The sequence below is a fragment of the Centropristis striata genome, chromosome 1 (genome assembly GCF_030273125.1).
Source record: "Centropristis striata isolate RG_2023a ecotype Rhode Island chromosome 1, C.striata_1.0, whole genome shotgun sequence".
Lineage (NCBI taxonomy): Eukaryota > Metazoa > Chordata > Actinopteri > Perciformes > Serranidae > Centropristis > Centropristis striata.
This window is the reverse complement of record NC_081517.1, coordinates 17,565,375-17,585,842: the sequence shown is the minus strand read 5'-3', so window position 1 is coordinate 17,585,842 and position 20,468 is coordinate 17,565,375. Positions and strand designations below refer to the sequence as shown.

The window sequence follows — 20,468 nt, the reverse complement described above, 5'->3', positions numbered from 1 at the left end:
GCTCAAATGCATGTTTAACAGTATAGATAGGAATACAAAAGGTTTGAAGCTAATAAAAAATGACCACTTACTGTGATTTCTTTCTTTTTTTTCAGTGCAAGGACAGCAGACCAACATTAATTGCAACAAGTAATTTTGTGCATTTTTACACTGCACTTTTAAGATGTCATGCTTAAATGCATAGCTGTACTGAGGGCCACTTCAACTGAGGGTGCGGGCCGTATGCGGCGCCCGGGCCTCCAGTTGCCCATCCCTGATCTAGATGTACGTCGTATACCTGGATAATAAGTTGGACTGGTCCCTATACACAGACACTCTCTACAAAAAGGGGCAGAGCTGCCTCTTTTTCTTAAGGAAGCTCAGATCTCTGGACATCTGTAGTAAGATGCTGCAGATGTTTTATCAGTCTGTGGTGGTAGTGTGTTGTTTTATGCTGCAGTCTGCTGGGGAGGCAGACACAGACACAGAGATGCAAGGAGGTTGGACAGACTGGAGGAGGTGGTGGAGAGATGACCTGTCAAGATGTTGGAGGCCATCCTGAAATACCCAGATCATCTGCTACACAAAACCTATATGGACCAAAAAAACAGCAGTGGACGGCTCCTCTCTCTCTGTTGCAGGATAGAGATTCAAAAGATCCTTCTCTCCTACAGCCATCAGGCTGTCTCATTCTAACAGAGATTCTACCAGACTAACTGAATTTACCCTCGGGGATAAATAAAGTAATTTTGAATTCTAATTTTAATTTGAAATGTCTAAGCTTTTGTAAAGATTCAGGGTTCGTTGATTGTAAGCCCAAGAGTAAACACAACCGGAGAAAAAAGTCTGGTCTCCATGCAGTCAGAATGAGCCCTGATATCTGTAATAATTAACATTTCATCTTCTTGATGAACATTCAACATCTTTCATCTTGTCCTGCATTCATATTTTACTTAAATGTATCAGCATTAACATGTACTTTAAGTATCCAAAGTAAAAGTAATTGCTATGCAGAATGGACCCACACAGACGGTTATAAATGTTCAAATAAAGTATTACATTAATAATATTGATGCATTTATTAATGTCATCAAAATAAGGCTCATTTAACTACTTAATACACTGTTATGTGGTTTAATTTATGACATTTATAACATGTGTAATCATTTTAAATTGATATATTTTTTCATGTTAAATCTCAACCTGAAATGTAACTAAAGCTGTCAGCTAAATGTAGTGGAGTAAAATGTACAATATTTGCCTCAGAATGTAGTGGAGTATAAGTATAAAGACAGATAAAATGGAAATACTCAAGTAAAGCACAAGTGCCTCAAAATTGTACTTAAGTACAGTAATTGAGTAAATGTCCTTAGTTTCATTCCACCACTGTGTACAGGTGATTTGTAGATTGCCCTCTTCAGAGCATATCATACATCACTATCATGCACATTTGAGGTCAAATTACAAACAAGCAAGTTTACAGAGACTTCATGTAGCTTATAATGATGCCATGAGAATACTACTGAAGAGAAATTGATGCAGCAGTGCAAGAGAAAAGTTTGTGGCTGCAGGAGTGAATACTCTCCAAACTGTTTTAAGAAATGTAATATAGGTGCATCTCAATAAATTATATAATATCATTATATCATCCAAAAGTTTATTTATGTCAGTAATTAAATTCAAAAATTGGAAATAACACATTATATAGATCCATTGCACACAGAATGAAACATTTCATGTCTTGAATCATTTAATTTGTTCTAATTATGATGATTATGGCTTACATTTAATCAAGACCTAAAATTCAGTGTCTGAAAAAAAAAGGGAATATTCCAAAAGACCAATTTTAAAAAGTATGTTTAATATGGAAATGTTGGCCTCTGAAGGTATGTCCATCTATATGACTCAATACTTGGTTGGGGCTATTTGACTGAACTACTGGAAATGGACTTTTCCATCATATTCTAATGTATTGAGATGCACCTGTATATAAATTCATCTTAATGACTCCAAGAATGAAATGATCATGGTTTTATCAAATATAAGCACTACACATTACCAATCCCAGCTGTGGAAACTCTGGTTTAGCTGTCTCCTTGTAGTACATTCATTTTTTAAACCTAATCTTTTATGGTGGCTTGTACGAATTTCATGCATCGTAATGTTCTGTTTGTTCTTGGTTTGTTGTTCTTAATCTGGACACTGAGCCTGAATAAAGTTGAATTAAATTGATTGTTGGTTGATTGTTTTTGGGTTAGACATCTGACATTAGATCTGTGGTTAACACAAGCTTAAATTATTTCCATAGTTTGTCTTATGACATAAAATATGGATTTGGCATGTTTTTTTATTAAGGCTCAGGGGTTTGTCAGTAATAGTGGTAGTAGACTGTTTGTTACCCTGCTCAAGAAGAATGTGAGTAGACCTTTTTTAAAGCATCTCGGATTTTAGTTCCAAAATGTTTTAACCCACAAGAACCCATGGTGACACCCGTGTAACAAACACTTTAAATCTTCTAGAATCTAAGATTAAACCCATTTAACGATTCTAACCCTTTAATAGGGTGTCCTGTATTGCATTTAACTTGTTCTGACCATATTTCCTGAACAAATTAAAGTCACTATTTTGATATATGTTATGGAGATGCAAAGAAAAAGGCAAATGGTTATTTGTTAATATTTATTATTAATGTGTTACTTAAAAACAAATCTGAAAAATAATTAGTTGTTAAACAGCACTATTAATGTCACAATTTTGATAAATGTTGTGGAGATGCAAAGAAAAAGTCAAATTTGTGTTTCTGTAAGCAGAAAACGTCTAGTTTATTTATTTTAAAATAAGAAATATTATGAACACAAATACCATAAACGCCCAATGTAACATTTATGTCACATCGCAGATCTTTGACATTTAGGGGTAGTATTTTTTTTAAAAACATCATAAATGTGTTCTTTGTGGTCAACTTGGTCTGTGGTATATCCCCCATAATTTTACTTTAAGGATATTTGGGTCTGGGTTCTAATGGGTTAATATGGTCAGTATCACTGTTAAGTTTCTATTAAACAGTGAGACCTGAAACTGGTCAGACAGTTTATAAACAGCCAACACATCCAATGCATGTTAAAGGATTAGCCTACATTAAGTGATTGAAATCTTGACAAACAAGCTTAATGGAAATCTCATTGGTTCTCACGAGTGTTTATCTCATGCTTCTAAGTCTTGATTCCAGTTAAAGACAGTCATTACTTTTATCTCGTCACACTTTCCTTTCAGCATTAGTGTACTGGAAAAGGATTAGGTCAAAGGTATGGTGCTGCACAGTGATGTGAAGCTGAAAAAGTTTTATCTGCAGATTGTGCGGAAAGAAAAAAGGCTGTGATTGTTTTTTTTTATATTGGTTTACTTTTAAATGTCCCCTGTGTTTCAACTGAACTGGGAAAAACTGCATTATCTTCCTCAGCACCCTGGGAATGGAACAATCTACAGAAAAAGCTGAAACTAGAAAGTCTGATATCAATCAATGAATTTAAAGCTACCATCAAGACTGTGGTTATAGAGACATGTGCTTGTTTTTCTTAATAAGGCTCATTATTTTATAATATTGTGTTATATTGCACTTGTTTTATTGTAAATGTTAATTATTTGACACTTGTGTTGAGTTTTGGCAGCTATTTTGGCCAGGTCTCTCTTGAAAAAGAGATTCTGAATATCAATGGGACTTCCTGGTTAAATAAAGGTTAAAATTAAAAAATGTTAAAAAACAACAACAATAATAATAATAATGATAATAATGCATATAATTAGAATATATCTTGGAATAATTCTTATTCTAAGGATATATTTAATTGAGAAATCAACCAAGAAGAACAAAAATAATCACAGAAATGTTTGCTTGTTTTTTATTCCAAAGTAAAAATTATAGTCAAACTTTTCCAACAGTGAACAAAATCAACATCTTTAGGAAACAATCAAAATTGGCATCTCATGTTTGTAAGGATGATGAACTACACTGAAATGTCTTTTTCTTTAAATTGTCATCTTTCTATATATTGTGGGTTGTCATTCTGTGTTAATGAGACAAACATCTTTATGATATAAATGTTTCACTGCTAGACTTTTAATTTAAATTTAATTTCAGTAAGGTTGAACTAAAAAAAGAATTCCTGCATGACAGAACAGATTACAATCATGTGGAAAGCACACTCATCTTAGATAAGAAGTAGAAGAAAAAAATTCATTTAGAATTTTTAAAATGTCAAAAGATTAAGAAGAAATGTATTTATAGAAACCAAGATTATATCTGAATATGTCCGGTAATTACAGCCTTTTACACTAAAAGAAGAAATGGAAAGTGAAAATAAAAGTTATTGCTGCTGTCTTTCTTTTAATTTTTTTCTCTCACATTTTTAAATTGCATGTTTATAGCTATGTAATAAGTAATAAAAGTTTAATGATACATGAAGAATTTGTTGATGGACTTAAACTAATAAACAAAGCTGGTTTATTCTAACGGAGTGACTTGCAGTTCCCCATAAATAACCACTAGAGGGATTCAGTGAACACAGGCTCAATGAATCTCAATCCCACTTCCAAGACATGCAGCAAAATAAGAGTTGAATACATTTCAATGCAATTCAATTAGCATCAACAACTAATAAAAGCAAAATACATATATTTGTATCATCTTCACACCTCAGCAGATCACACTGTGAGTTCCTGCTGCTCCTGTTCCATCTGCAGGACAGAGAGGACAGCAGCAGATGAAAGAAGAACACACACACACACACACACACACAAACACACACACACACACACACACACACACACACACACACACACACACACACACACACACTGTACTGGACTTGGTCTTGGACTCAGACTTAAGTTGGAGTCGTGACTCAACCTGAACTCCCACTCTGATGACTGTATTTTGCTGCACTATGACTCGGATTTGTGCATTCTGGTGCACAATGTTTGTAACGATGGAATACTCGAGTCCTGGACTCAAAAATGGGTTTCTCAAAAATGTACATAAAGAAATGGAACAAGAACATTATACAAGTTGACTTTGCACTGTTAATGTCAATGTCTTTTCAGTTTCTGGGGATTTTGGAACCACTGGTGAATTTTGGAAAAACTAAATAATCTCCCTGAAATGGTGACAGTGAGTCATTATATTATTGTAATACTTTTTAACCTTTTTTATTCATATATCAGCTTTTTGAAGGTGACAGAATGGAGAACTTGAGGCAATCTTGGAACTCAACTCAGACTCAACCTTGATGATGAGGACTCAGACTCAAACTCAAACTCAGGTAATGATGATTCGATTCAGACTCTTCTTGGTGACTTGGATTTGGACTTGAAAACTGGGGACTCGGGACTTGGACTCAGACTCGAACTCAGGTATTGATGACTTGACTCAGGCTCTGCTACTTAGACTTGGACTCAACTCAAGACTGACTCAGCCTCGAGAATTGGTAACTCGTCTACAATAAACACACACACACACACACACACACACACACACACTCACCTGTCCAATGCCCCTATCAGTTTCAAGGGGGGGCAAGATATTCTTCTTCCTGGATTTTTTTGGGTCAGATTATGCAAATGTTACAAACAAAGCCATCAAATCAGTAAGAAAGCATTGAAAACAAGAAGTATGAGTCAAAGATTAATATGGCAGATTTTTACCTGATCAACAGGTAGAAGAGAAACACAGTCAGCAGTAACACAGCCGTCAGTCTCACTGCATTAATTGACATTGACGTACCTGAAGTGGAGAGAGATGCTTGTTAGATTTGTGTTGCGGATTTAACAAATGTTGACATAGTAATTATAATTATAATAATCATAATCATAATAGAAATCATAATAATGTTTTGCCTGTTTGTCTCTTATCTGTTGTTCTCCTTTGCCTTGGATTTTTTTTTGGTTATACTAAAGGACCCTAGAAAGAGTAGTTAGTAACTTGATAATGGCGAATGGGGATCCTTATAAATAAATAAATAAATAAATAAATAAATGAAAGACAACAGATGGCATTTTGTGGCTTTTTTACAGTCATTTGTGACCTAAATACAATTGAAACAGTACACAGAGAATCACTTTTTATTTCTTAACTGATAAACTTGTTTGTTGTTTTTGCAAATACACATTCTCAATTCTGATTTTGACACATTCTTTTCTGTTTACACAGGGCCCCACATGTTTTGGTGAGGTGGAGCAGATTTTTATTGCTCAAAATTGAACAGATTTACAGTATGTGAATGAAATATGCCCACCTTCAACAGCAAGAGTCTCTTCAGGGGATCTGAGGTCTGTCTGGGTGTTGACAGCACAGGAGTAGTTTCCTGCATGCTGACTGCTGACTGGGTCTAGAACCAGGTGTTTGTTTTGGTTCTCTGTCAGGGTCAGAGGTCGACTGTTGAAGAACCAAATGTAGTTTGTGTTGTCGGTCAGAGGACAGCTGGTGCTGCAGGTCAGTGTGACTCTCTGGTCCTCTGTCACCACTGCAGAAGGAGTAAACTTCACCTTCAGCCCTGAAACATGGTGAGAGTGGTCACATAGGAGACATTGATCACTTCGAGAGAACATGCATGAAATACTGTATGCATTATGGGTATGACTTAAGATGCAACTCTCACCTAATTCTGATCATGTATCAACTTAATATGAAAATCATTAAAAGACTTACCTGTGACAATCAATAGAACTACAGAGAAGCCTGATTGTTTAGGTCCTCCTCCCTTTGTTGTAAGTCTGAATATGTATTCTGCCGAGTCATTTTTCTTCAGGTTTTTTATATTGAGGGTGTGTCGGTTCTTTGTGTCCTCGTGGTACACCACACGACCTGCTGCCTCAGTCATCTCCTCAGCAGATTTCTTGCCCATTCTCTTTATTTTATACCAAAATTTCGACTTGGGCTGCTGGTTGTCAGGATACGAGTATTCACTGGAAATGTTCACCGAAGAACCTTCCAGAGCGCAGATCCTCCTGCTCATATAATTGACACTCCAGCAGTTGTTATCCTTGACACCTGGAAAAAAAGTATAACTAAAGATGTTGAAAGGAAACTGAGGTATTTTTCTACATGGACCCTATTTTCCCATGTTTTTATGTATAAGTGGCTAATAGAAAATAGGATCCAGGTTGAGGATCTGGAATATTTCAGAGGTTTCAGCCTCAAACTGTATGGATTACTATTCATTTGATTGCCACCATAAAGTTTACTTTAATTACAATGCTTACTGCTTAAACACTCTAGACTTTACTGTCATTTTCCCATGGCATAGAGCTGGATACATATGCTGTCTTTTTGGAAAAAATAAAATGAAAATAAAAACATATGGATTAAATTCAGAATCAGTGTGATATACACGGTTGACCATAAAGTTGGAATAATTTTGTTTTCAAACACAATCCTCTGTTAACTTGTTTCATTTTCATTGTGATATGTTTGGAAGAGATTCATTAAAAACATTTGGAGAAGATATCACTTTTGTCACAATCATTTCAAGTGGTAAAGAAATATATTTTATTCCAACTTTATGGGCGACCATGTAGTTACAGAAAAAAGTTTGGAATACATTTTTTTTGGAACATAAAATTAGAATTTTAATATGTATCAGGTTTTTTCAGTGTGTAATGTTTGATACTGATACACCAGAAGTTATCACAAAGACAGCAACACATGTGATATACAAACAACTATCAATTAGCAGCATGTATATAAGAGAGTTTTTTTAAGGTAATGTCATCTGAAAGTTATCAGGTAAACAAGAAGCAGAGGCTCTAATGAGGCAAGAAGAAAAGTGAAAAGTGTAAAAAAAAACAAAAACAACTGTATTAAAGTATGAGGGGCTGTATGGGCCATAATTCATTTCTTCCCTCTCACATTTACAATTTTACCTTTCACATACACAAAAAAATACCTCTCACATACACAATTTAATCTCTCTGATACACAATTTTACGTTTCACATACACAGTTTTACCTCTCACATTCACAATTTTACCTCTCACATTCACAATTTTACCTTTCACATTCACAATTTTACCTCTCACATTCACAATTTTACCTCTCACATTCACAATTTTACCTTTCACATTCACAATTTTACCTCTCCCATTCACAATTTTACCTCTCACATTCACAATTTTACCTCTCACATTCAGAATTTTACCTCCCACATTCACAATTTTACCTCTCCCATTCACAATTTTACCTCTCCCATTCACAATTTTACCTCTCACATTCACAATATTACCTCTCACATTCACAATTTTACCTTTCACATTCACAATTTTACCTCTCACATTCACAATTGTACCTCTCACATTCACAATTTTACCTCTCACATTCACAAAAATATGTCCAAGTGTAAAATGTGAGAGGTAAAATTCTGAATGTGAGAGGTATTTTTTGTGTATGTGAGAGGGAAGAATGAATTATGGCCCATAAGCCCCTCATAAAAAAGCATGTATAGTATAGTAGTGATATGTAATAAATTACACTACACAGTTGGACAAAAACATGCCATGTCTGGCCCAGCTCAAGGAATGGTTGAACAGGAAAGAAAAGGTTGGTTCATACTCACAGACTTCAGCAGAGCGCAGATCTTCAAAGCCTTTAATGGCACAGGAGAAGCTTTCCACAGCATGTCTGTTCTTGTAGCCTCTATAAGCAGGTTGATGGTCAGCCAGAGGACAGCTGGTGTCACAGGTCAGTCTCACATGGCTCTCAACAGGTGTCCTCTGAACATGTACTTCTGTTGGAAGTTACCCAGTTATTATCCAGTACCAGGCTTTAATCAGCCAACATGCATGTGTAAATATGACTTATGCTTGTGGGATTTAGGAGTTGTACGTATGTGGAAACTAACCTCTGGGATATGTGATGGAGCAGGGCTCATCCTTTGATGTCTGATAATAAGAACACATTCTTCCTTTAGTGTAGGTCACACTAAAGCAGGTTGGTGTGATGGAATCTGGACGAAAATAAATAACATTAACTATTTTTTTTTGCTGCTGAACCCAAGCACACTTAATGGACAGTCTGGACAGGAGGAATGATACCAGAGTATGTGTTACGTACAGATAGCACAATAGTGCTGTATTAACACATTCTTGAATACACATTATATGAGTTATGTGACGGATATAACTTAAAGAACATTTAAGAACATAACTTAAAGAAACCAGACATTGACAATCACTGCACTATGAACAGTCAGGCTACTTTTTAAAATTGAATTTAACAGTGCAATATTCTTTTTGCAATGGTCCATATCCAACTGCTGACTCTGTCTACATTGTATATAATGTTCCTAATTTTATTTCTGTTTCAATACTTTTTTATATTTCTACTTGTTTAAATTGTAAATTGTTAATTGTCTTTAAAAATTACTTTTTACTTGTTTATTTGCCAATACCTTTCTTATATTTCTAGTTTATACAGCTGTTTACTATTTATTGTTATTTTGCTATCCACTTTGCTGCTGTACCTCTGGAAATGTCCCCGTTGTGGGACTAATAAAGGAAATCTTAATCTTAACATATTTGACCAGCCAGAATACGGACCAAAAAAGTGTACTTTTGGAGACTATAGTCACATTTTTATAACTTGATCAGGAGTTGTCACTCACCCACTGAGACTTCAGGAGCTCTGAGGTCCTCGTAGCCTTTGATAGCACAGGAGTATCTGACTGCTTCCTCACTGCTGACCAGCTCTTGGTACCAGGGAGACCAGTCCTGATAGAGAGACTCTCCGTTCTTGTACCAGATGTAGACTGCAGGGTTTTCAGTCAGAGGACAGCTGGTGCTACACATCAGTGTTACTGTCTGTCCCTCTGTGGTGGGAAGCACCTTCACCTGCAGGTCTGACATGATAATGTATAAATAAGAATTCATACCTGGGTTATTGTTAAAGTAATACTGATAACCAAAGCTATACCTGCAACACGGAGTTTAATCACACTTTTCTTGCACTTTTCTTGTTTGTCAGTAGATTCTTTGCAGCAGTACACGTTTGCATCACTCTCCGTTAGATTATTGATGGTTAGAGTGAAGCTACTCTCTGCAGAGATGTTGTATGTTTCATAATTTCCATCTTGAGAGAAGTCATTCAGAACATACTTGGAGTCATTCCAGTGCACAGTGTGCCATTTCATATCTGAAGCAGGGTTTTCAGCTGAGCAGGGCAGATCCACTGAAGAACCTTTTAAGGCACATATCTCTTTTTGTTGTCCCTGAAGCCCTTTAACAGAAGATTTAATTAACAAACTTCGATACAAATGTAAACGTCTTATAGATTAGATGTTAAAACAAATCACTTTTTGTAATAATGATGGTGTTGTATGTTGCAAACAACTGGTATGACTGCTGGCCTTTCTGAAAAAACAACAACTAATATTTAACTTGACACACATTATCACTGCAAGTGACAGATAAGAGTTAAAAAAAAAAGCATGATCAGATCAGAGAGCTCCTGACTTTTAGTCTCTACAATTAGTCAAGCTCCAAAGATGTAGATTTTATGAATTGCAATTACTTTCATCATTTACTTTTTAAACCACAATTATGTGGTCGGAATTTCTCTTTTGATACTTTGGTTTAAAACCATACATAATGACATTCATGACAAACATTACACCCATTTACTTATCTCTATAAACAGAAATATACGTTTGAATGCAGAATATGTCGGCAACGGGACAAGATTTTGGTATCAGAAGTGTTGGTGGTTAACATTTGTAGTCCATTTTTAGTCTAAGTAATGTTGGCCAATCATGTTTGATTGGGTTTTGATTGCATGCAGTTCAAGAGTCCATGTGGAGGGCAAAAGAGGCAAAACAAACTGTTTTTGTCTGATTATGATTTAGCTTTTTTTAAGCTTTTAAAAGTGTATCTGGTTTAATATGCAGATATTGGTTTACAGGGACTGGCTGACATGTCATCTGGACCTAAAACACCTACAAAAATATTGATGAAGTTGCTAATCAGACTGCAAGAAAATTACCAGAAGAGGAAGTTTTGGCACAGATATACAGTGGTTAATGTTTTTTTAGACCACCAGTTTATGCCTCAGTGTCCTAAATAAACAGCATTAGTAATTATCAGAATATTTTTTATGTTTCTGTAACGGGAAATACACCAATATGTAGAAGCTCTCTAACCCAAATGATATTTTTTATGCTAAAATAAGATTTGTATTATTGTCCATGAATTTTCAATTTTACTGTTTTACATAAAAACTGAAAAATTAGTAAAGCACATTATTATTTCTTAATTAAGATGTCAAATCATAGATATTTACTTGCATTCCTGAACAGAAAAATTTGTTTTAGTGGTTAAATTTTGAAAGATTTCTAAAATATTTATGTTTTCTCGTGAAAGATGATCTAATAAATATGTTAATAAGTTAATCTTTTTAGAAATCTTTTTATAGCCAGGTTTGAGCCGGCTCATCAAACAACTAAAAATTATTATTTGTTAGTATTAAAATACTAAAAACTATAATTTGACATCTTAATCAAGAAATAATAATGTGCTTCACTATTTTCGTGTTTTTTTGTAAAACAGTTAATTTGAAAATTCATGGATAAATACAATAACAATTATATTTTAGCATTAAAAATATCATTGGGGTTAAAGAGCTTAACGATTACAGTAAAAAATGATTTTGGTAATTACTAATGCTGTTAATTTAGAATAGCTGTGGCATAAGCTAATAAATTATTTAAGCACTGTATATTATCAGTCATTTGGACATACTCTGGCTACACCTTTAATGACTTATTGACTTTATTGACTTTTACCACAAAACTAAAGACTAAACTATTGTGAGAACATCAGCTGATGATTCTGGTACCACAAATCGAATTGTTCTATGCATGTGCACAGATGGTTGAGGTAAACCACTGACCTCAGATGGTTAGTCAGGTTTATAGTAGTAACACATCAGCATACTGATTTTAGCATTTAGTCCATCATTTAGTCCAGCATTATTGGGCCTCAGTAAAGCCTCACAGAGGACATTATACAATTGTTTTCACAGGTTGAGTCCTTATGAAGAGTGAACTCAACTTCATGTGAGAAATTGATGGAATGCCTCCTAAAAAACTCATAATCACATCACAACTGTCATTGTATAAAGAGGGATAAGCAGTCATTCCTACCTGATATGTTCAGGATGATACACGTTAACAAACACAGAACTTCTGCCAACAACATGACTGTTTTAGTCTCAAAACCTGTAATCAGAAAAACATATTAAATAACAGCATTTACACTGATGTCTAATAATTCTCGCAAATCTAAAAAAATAATATAATATATAGCTCACCAGTGTCTAAGAGGACAGAGTGGACTGTGGACTAGGAACTTCCAGCCCGTGAATATCAGATCTTCACTTCCTTTCTCTTTAAGTGACTGATTGCATCTGAATTTATTTTAACGCTGAACGTCTTGATTCTATCTGCAGGCAGCTCACCCATTTATCGCCTCAAGCTTTATCTCTAATGTCACCTTCTGACGTCTTACATGTTGTGTTGTGCAACTGGGATTGTTGACGCAACTTAACTGTGTTTCAGTGCATTATTTGATGGATAAATTAAACAGGCAGAACAACAACTTTTGGGTAATTTTTTAAATTTAATCAGCAATATTAAAAAAATCTGTAACAACAAATAATGACGTTCATACAGATTATGAAATGATTAATGTAACAATTAACTGTTAAGAGCAATATATATATATATTGCAACATATATGTATATATATATATATATATATATCTATATATCTATATACAAAGAATAGAAAAGATGACTTATTGTTAATTATAATTGTGAGTACATTAATCTGTGAACAATTTTATATTCCAACACTCAATTTTCTTTTCCTTGATTTCTGAGTACATCTTCTGATAGTCCCCACTGTTGCCAAACATTTATAGCAGTTGCTTTTTAACAAAGCTGATCTTAATTACATAAAACACCCAGGGGACAATAAAGCAGCTGTTAAAAATGACAACAAGGAAATATTAAAGCTGCATTTATTCTGGGGGAAAAAAGAGCCTCACAACAAGTTGACAAAGTCAATGCTCTGACTTACTGTCACATAAATCACACACGAATTAACCATTCATTTGGACTCGGGTTTCTGTTCAATTTTCAAATGTAAATCCATCATTCAGTCCCAAAATCACAAAATAATACTTAAGAGCAAACATTTAAAAACTGTCAACTTGTGCCTAAACGATGAAGACGGCAGTTTTATGCACACTGTGAGGAGATTCCTGTGTTGACAGCGTCTTCTGTTGGTTCTCTCTGCAAAGCAGGATTCATGATGTTCACATACTGGGGCTGCATCTGCAGGGCAGTTCAAACAGAGAGGAGACGGGGAAGTATGAGGGGCAATATAGGCCTTAATTCATATCTTCCCTCTCACATTCACAATTTTACCTCTCACATTCACAATTTCTCTTTCACAAAATGATGATGTCTTGTGAATGTGAGAGGTAAATTTGTGAATGTGAGAAGTAAAATTGTGTATGTGAAAGGTATGATTGTTAACGTGAAAGGTAAAATTGTGAATGTCAGAGGTAAAATTTTGAATGTGAGAGGTACATTTTTTAATGTGAGAGGTGTAATTGTGAATGTGAGAGATAAACCTGTGCATTTGAGAGGTAACATTGTGTATGTGAGAGGTGAAATTGTGAATGTGAGAGGGAGGATATGAGTTATGGCCTGTACGGCCCCTCATAGGGAAGCAAACACAACTTTTATCACCAACAATTTATCTTCCAATTTTAAAGTTGTGTATTATGGGAAGCAAATCTTAAAAATGAGTGCAAATTGAATTACTTTACCTCAACCACAGGTGGAAGAGAAGAAGAGGAACTGGGATCAGCAATGCAGCTGTCAGTCTGATCACATTTATTATTGCCATTGACCTATCGAGAGCTGGAGAAAGACAGACGTGACATTTCTTACAGGTTTACATTTTTAAAAAGTGCTTCTAATGTCTACAATAATTTAGTAAAATTGAAAAGGCATGCCCACCTTCAACAGTGAGAGATTCTTCAGGGGATCTGATGTCTGTCTGGGTTTTGACAGCACAGGAGTAGTTTCCTGCATGCTGACTGCTGACTGGGTCTAGAACCAGGTGTTTGTTTTGGTTCTCTGTCAGGGTCAGAGGTCGACTGTTGAAGAACCAAATGTAGTTTGTGTTGTTGGTCAGAGGACAGCTGGTGCTGCAGGTCAGTGTGACTCTCTGGTCCTCTGTCACCACTGCAGAAGGAGTGAACGTCACCTTCAGCTCTGAAACATGATCACATCAACTATTAGCTGAACTGATAATTGCCTTGTTTGTTTGTTTGTTAGGAATGTAACTAGAAGAATTACCTGTGACAAACAAAGCGATTCCAGCAGAATTAGTCTGTACTTCGTCATTTCTGTGGATCGTGATCGCGAATTCTCCTGAGTCACTCTTGCTCAGATTTGTTATTTTTAGGATGTAGTCATGGTACACCAGACGACCTGTCAGATTCCCAACATCCTCCACGAGATTATTTCTTTTATACCACAATTTAAACAATGGCGGGCTTTCATAAGGATATACGTATTTTCTTGAAATGTTCACTGAGGAACCTTCCAGAGCACAGATTGTCCTGCTGACATAGTTCATACATGTGTTAGGCTTAGCACCTGAAATGAAGATAAAAGGGTGTTAACCTACAAGCATAATTTAAATTATCTTTATTATTGCCTTTCAAGCACACTAATGATGCAAATGTTATAACAGACCATTGTTTGGTTCATACTCACAGACTTCATCAGAGCGCAGATCCTCGTGACCTTTCACAGCACAAGAAATAGCATTACCGCTGGCGTAAACTGTGAGGTTTTGACTCTCTGTGAATCTGTAAAGGCGTTTATTCAAGTACCACCTGTAGGCAGTCTGCAGGTCAGTCTGAGGACAGCTGGGGGTACAGGTCAGTCTGATATATTCCTTGTCTAACAAGAAATGTCTTGTCTGAGTCCTTTGGGAATGTACTTCTGTAAGGAGATGGTAACTAGACTTCAGTTACTGTGCCATGCGACATTAAATGCATGAATTACCTGATTGTTGAACTGTGAACACAGGAAGTTTTATGCCTGACATCAAGAGGACTCTAAATTATTGTTTTTTCTGTGATGTGCACACAATGGCATACATTCTGTTTGGAATATAGCCTGGCTAACACCAGACTAATCTCAAACTAGATCTAGTCTGGCAACCAGCCATTCATTTCTCCGTAGAGGAGGTGTGGTTAACGATCCTCCGGAGCCGTTTATTGGGCGCTTAGAATGTCTATCAAAAGCGTCTGTAGGTAGCTCTTAGCCAATCGTATTAGTTATACCAGATGACGTAGTAGAGCGACAGAAATGGATGTTTGTTGTGTGTGTGTCTGTGAGAGAGTGTTGCTTGCTGCTTTGCTTCTCCAGTTCTCGCTTTCTGCAAGATTATTTATTTTTTACATGTCATTTACATTACATGTCATTTAGCAGACGCTTTTGTCCAAAGCGACTTACAATAAGTGCATTCAACCTGATGGTACTAGACATAGACCATAGGAATCAAGTAAGTACATAACTTTAAGAGCTAACTGTCATTGCTAAAGGAGTGCTATATGTTAAAGAAGAAAAGAAGAGAAAAGAATAAGAGTTTTTTTTTAAAAATAAATATATACATTTTCACGCTTTATTCCCCCTCATGTCATTCAGCCACACACATCCACTGATTTTATGGGCAATAAACATGCTGCTGCGGGTCTCTTGCCGGCTGCGCTGTCCCCCGGCTCGTAGCGAGATGACGGAGCGGGGCTATTAGCGCCTATAGCCCCGCTACCGTAACGGCGGAGATCTCACTATGAGCCGGGGGACAGCGGAGCCGCCGAGAGACCTTTCGCCTTTCGCTCTAAACTATTTAAAACACCATCTACAGCTAAAGAGAGTTTCGCATCTGCAGCAGCCATGTTGGATCCGTAAGAAAACTACAAGCTTCCGCCTGCCGAGTAGTACGCGTCATCATCTTGCCGTCCCTCCCCGTTCTGTGATTGGATCCCTAAAACAGGGCTAAGAAACCTCCCTGGTTGCCAGACTGCCTGGAGGTTCGAAATGAAATTCGAGCGTGCAAGGCAGTATGGGTATACCCAGGCTAGTTGGAATATGGTGTTATAATGACAGGAGATGTGTTTATGTGTTCAAGTTTTTGGAGGTCTGGAGGTCTTAACCTGTTGGATATGTGATGGAGCAGGGCTCATCCACTGACGTCTGGTTGTAAGGACACACTCGGCCTTTAGCATAGGTCACACTAATGCAGGTCGGTGTGACAGAATCTGGACACAGAAATGTATTGTTACTTTACTCCACTGACAATAAACAACTATTATTAATAACTGTGCTGATAATTGTGGTTTCATTTTACATTTTCATTCACATATGTTGAGGTCGGAAGTCAAGGGAACCCTTTGAGGCATGCCTGTTTTTCCCTTACCAAAATGTAGCCTATCTTTGGTGCAATCTTCAGCCCCCTTCCCGACAAGATAATCATGACATGGTAAGGTTTTGTTTCAGAAGATGCCACATCATGACATGCAGTCATGGAAAAAATTAGAACACCCTTGTTTTCATCAATTTATTGTTCATTTCAATGCCTGGTACAACTAAAGGTACATGTGTTTGGACAAATATAATGACAACAACAAAAATAGCTTATAAGAGTTTAATTTAAGAGCTGGTATCTGGCCATTTTCCATAGTTTTCTTGATTATGATTTTGGTTATCCTCAGCTCTTAAATTACACTCTCATGAGCTATTTTTGTTGGTATCATTATATTAATGAACAAGAAACTGAAGAAAACAAGGGTGGTCTAATCCTTTTTTTCCATGACTGTATGTATTTATATATGTAATGCATGACAGTGTTAAAGCTGAGCTTGCTTCAGCTTCTGAATGACAGAAAGTCGTCCGGGAATTTTGTTTTTGCCTACCCCCAGGTGTACCCTTTAGTTTAACCCAAACTATGAAGAAAATATCCAGATGTTTCTTCACATGATAAGAAGCTGATCGTTTTCACTCACCCACTGAGACTTCAGGAGCTCTGAGGTCCTCGTAGCCTTTGATAGCACAGGAGTATCTGACTGCTTCCTCACTGCTGACCAGCTCTTGGTACCAGGGAGACCAGTCCTGATAGAGAGACTCTCCGTTCTTGTACCAGATGTAGACTGCAGGGTTTTCAGTCAGAGGACAGCTGGTGCTACACATCAGTGTTACTGTCTGTCCCTCTGTGGTGGGAAGCACCTTCACCTGCAGGTCTGACATGATAATGTATGAATAAGAATTTATAGGGTGATGTGGTTCGGCAGATGTTTAATAATTGTCCGTACCTGCAACATAGAGCTCAGTTCTGTAGGACCAGCAGCGTCCTGGGTTGTCAGTAACGTTTCCGCAGCAGTAATAATTTGTATTGCTCTCTGTTAGATTATTGATTGTAAGAGTGAAGTTGCTCTCCTCAGACATCTTGTACCTTGTGTTATTTCCATCTATGAGGTAATTCTGAACAAATCCATTTGTTGTTGCTCTGTACCATCTATAGTCAGATCTATTCCAGTGTATTGTGTACCATGTCATGCTGGAAGTGGGATGCTGAGCTGAGCAGGTCAGGTTCACTGATGAACCTTTTAGGGCACAGATCCTGTGTTGTCGGCCCTGAACCCCTATAACAGAAGATTTTATTAACATACCAAACACTTTTTGTAACGAAAATAGTGTGCCATACTGCATGCAACTGGTGTGACACAGAGAGAAAGCTGATATGTAATTCTACTTTTCTACTATGTGTTAATAAATGTGCACATCAGTAATATTGTACCTGACACATATTTTTTTCGAAATGAGACTCCTACCCCATAGATCTTTGTATAAGCATATTACAACCCATATTCATATTTATTGTTGCACAGCGACCTCTAGTGGCCATAGTATGTACCATGGGAGCAGAGGAGAAAGTTGCACAAGGTATTATAAAGAGTGACAAAGTCCACATAAGGACGAGGTCAGAGTGTCCCATAATAAACCAAAACGCAATTTTGAGTTATTTTAACTAAGTTATGTAACTTATGTTTTAGGCTAACTTAACATTATAAATTTAAACCATAATCTTTCCATAAACTTCACTAAACTGCAACTGTTTCACGACAATACATCAGTGTTCAGCGAATACAGCGATTTACTGTTGCACTTCAATGAGAGGCTCACGCGAGACATACTAAAAGAAGTCTAAACATAAGGCTCCTGAGTCCACATTTCATGAACTGTTATCACTGTAATCTTTCAGCTTTTCACCATATGGTAAACATTTTTATTAGTCAAATACTTATAAGCTTTTATGACTAAAAAGAGGACATTTTAAAGATGTTTTAACTGCATGAATTGTAGTGACCATTATGTGTGAATTGTGCCCTTTTAAGAATCATATGTCACCTATAATTTAAATAAAGCATCTTGTTAGAACAATTTTTTAAATATAAATTCTGCATAGCATTGTCTCCAGTAACCTGAAGAGTACTACCTTGTAAGGACATATGTATTTTGGACCAAGCCTGTAATAGAACTGAACTGAACTGATTATTGAGAAAAAATGCTATTATGGAAAACTACAGATATACAGCCTTGAGCTTATCTATATAAACTTGACCTTAAAGTGTACTGCATTTATTCTGCAGCATGAGAGGATCTAATCTGAGCTCGTCTGCTTTAAATTAGCTTGAACGCTACTTTGGGCTTCCTCTCCTTCTCAAACCACATCAAAAATGCATCATATCAACAATTAAGCGTGGTTTAACCTTCCTGTTATGTTGCTGGTCAAATTGATCCTTTTGAAAGTTAAAAAATATGTATATTTTTTTTTCTACGAAAAGAAAAAAGTAAAAATGTAAAATAATTAAAAAAAAAAATCAATGTAGTGTAAAACCATTATATTTTAGGTAAGTCTTTCCAATGTACATATAAAAAAGGTTTTAACATGCATTTTTAAAAAATGAAAAACAAGTGAATTATCCTCATTGAATCATGATCTGTGAGAGATAAAGCATTGCCCTAAATATTTTATTTATCTTATTTTTTATTTTTTTATTTTGTTCCTTTCATGAAGGTGGACAACAAAATGTGTACAGAGACACAAGGTGTAGCTTCATGATTGGAAAGGAGCAGCAAGAAGAAAACATTTCTTATATTTGACTGCCCCCCTTTCTTGAACAATAAAAATAAAAAAGATGGTCTGACATCACATACAATTGATTTTCAGTAGCCTACACCAACAAAACACTTAAAACAACAAAATCAAACAAACAAGACAAAAAACAAACAAAAACCCATACAAGCACATGTTTACATCTCAAAAACAAAAAGACCAAAAAACAACTGATCATAAACAATCAGTTTAAGTTTCCAGAACATATTGACTTTTTTTTCTGCATTTGTACATTTTAAAAAAAATCTATTAATATCTGTACAACCTTTTAAATCCTTTAGTTGGGAATTCCATATTTTCACACCGACAACCGAAACACACATTTGTTTCAAAGTAGTCTGAGAAACTTGGTGCTTAAAATCAAATCTTCTTCTATGATTTTCATCTTCTGAAGTAAACACAAATAGCTTTTGCAGGTTTCCTGGTAAAACTGTTTCTGGCTTTGAACATAATTAACAGTGTCTGGAGTTCTATTATCTCTGTAAGTTTCAATAACCCTGATTTAATAAATAAACTATTGGTATGTTCCCTAAAGTTGACTTTTTGGATGATTCGGATTGCTCTTTTCTGCAATAAAAACAAAGGCATTATATTGCTCACATATGTATTACCCCATACTTCTGCACAATAATTCAAGTAAGGCAGTGTAAGTGAACAATACAATATTCTCATTATTTTGCAATCTAAAATATACTTGACTTTATTCAAAATGAAAATATTCTTTGACAGTTTTTTCTTAACATATGATACATGTGATTTCCATGTCAAATTGTCATCCAATATAATACCCAAAAACTTAAACTCTGATACCTTCTCAATTTTAACTCCATCAAAGGATAATGACACTTCCTCTTTACTTCTTTTAGCAAAGACCATACACTTCGTTTTTAACAGATTTAATGATAACTTATTTACATGAAACCAAATTTGAAGTTTCACCATTTCACTTTCAATATTTCCATATTGATTGAGATGGTTAGTAATGGAGTTATTAATTAAATATAAACAATGTTCATTGGGATTTTTTAGTTTCCAAACTTTGGATGATTAAACATGACCTGGGTCAAATTGACCCATGAACAATAATGCTGTTCCTGAGAAAGAACATAACAGGAGGGTTAAATAGGGGGATAAACAGTCATTCCTACCTGATATGTACATGATGAAATTTGTAATAAAACACA

The 20,468-nt window shown here is 35.8% G+C and overlaps 2 protein-coding genes across 2 annotated transcripts; both read right to left on the bottom strand.

The window, feature by feature from the left end:
- Positions 1-4,672: 4,672 nt before the first annotated feature.
- Positions 4,673-6,878, bottom strand: LOC131990812 (sialoadhesin-like). Its single transcript, XM_059356362.1, has 3 exons — positions 6,683-6,878; positions 6,270-6,527; positions 4,673-4,713 (listed from the first exon to the last, which is right to left on the bottom strand). The coding sequence occupies exons 1-3, from the start codon at positions 6,876-6,878 to the stop codon at positions 4,673-4,675; spliced, it is 495 nt and encodes a 164-aa protein (XP_059212345.1).
- Positions 6,879-14,007: 7,129 nt separating this feature from the next.
- On the bottom strand, positions 14,008-17,354 carry LOC131974960 (sialoadhesin-like). Its single transcript, XM_059337471.1, has 5 exons — positions 17,114-17,354; positions 16,265-16,369; positions 14,817-15,047; positions 14,394-14,696; positions 14,008-14,309 (listed from the first exon to the last, which is right to left on the bottom strand). Exons 1-5 carry the CDS (start codon positions 17,352-17,354, stop codon positions 14,008-14,010), a joined length of 1,182 nt encoding a protein of 393 aa, XP_059193454.1.
- Between the last annotated feature and the right edge of the window lie 3,114 nt (positions 17,355-20,468).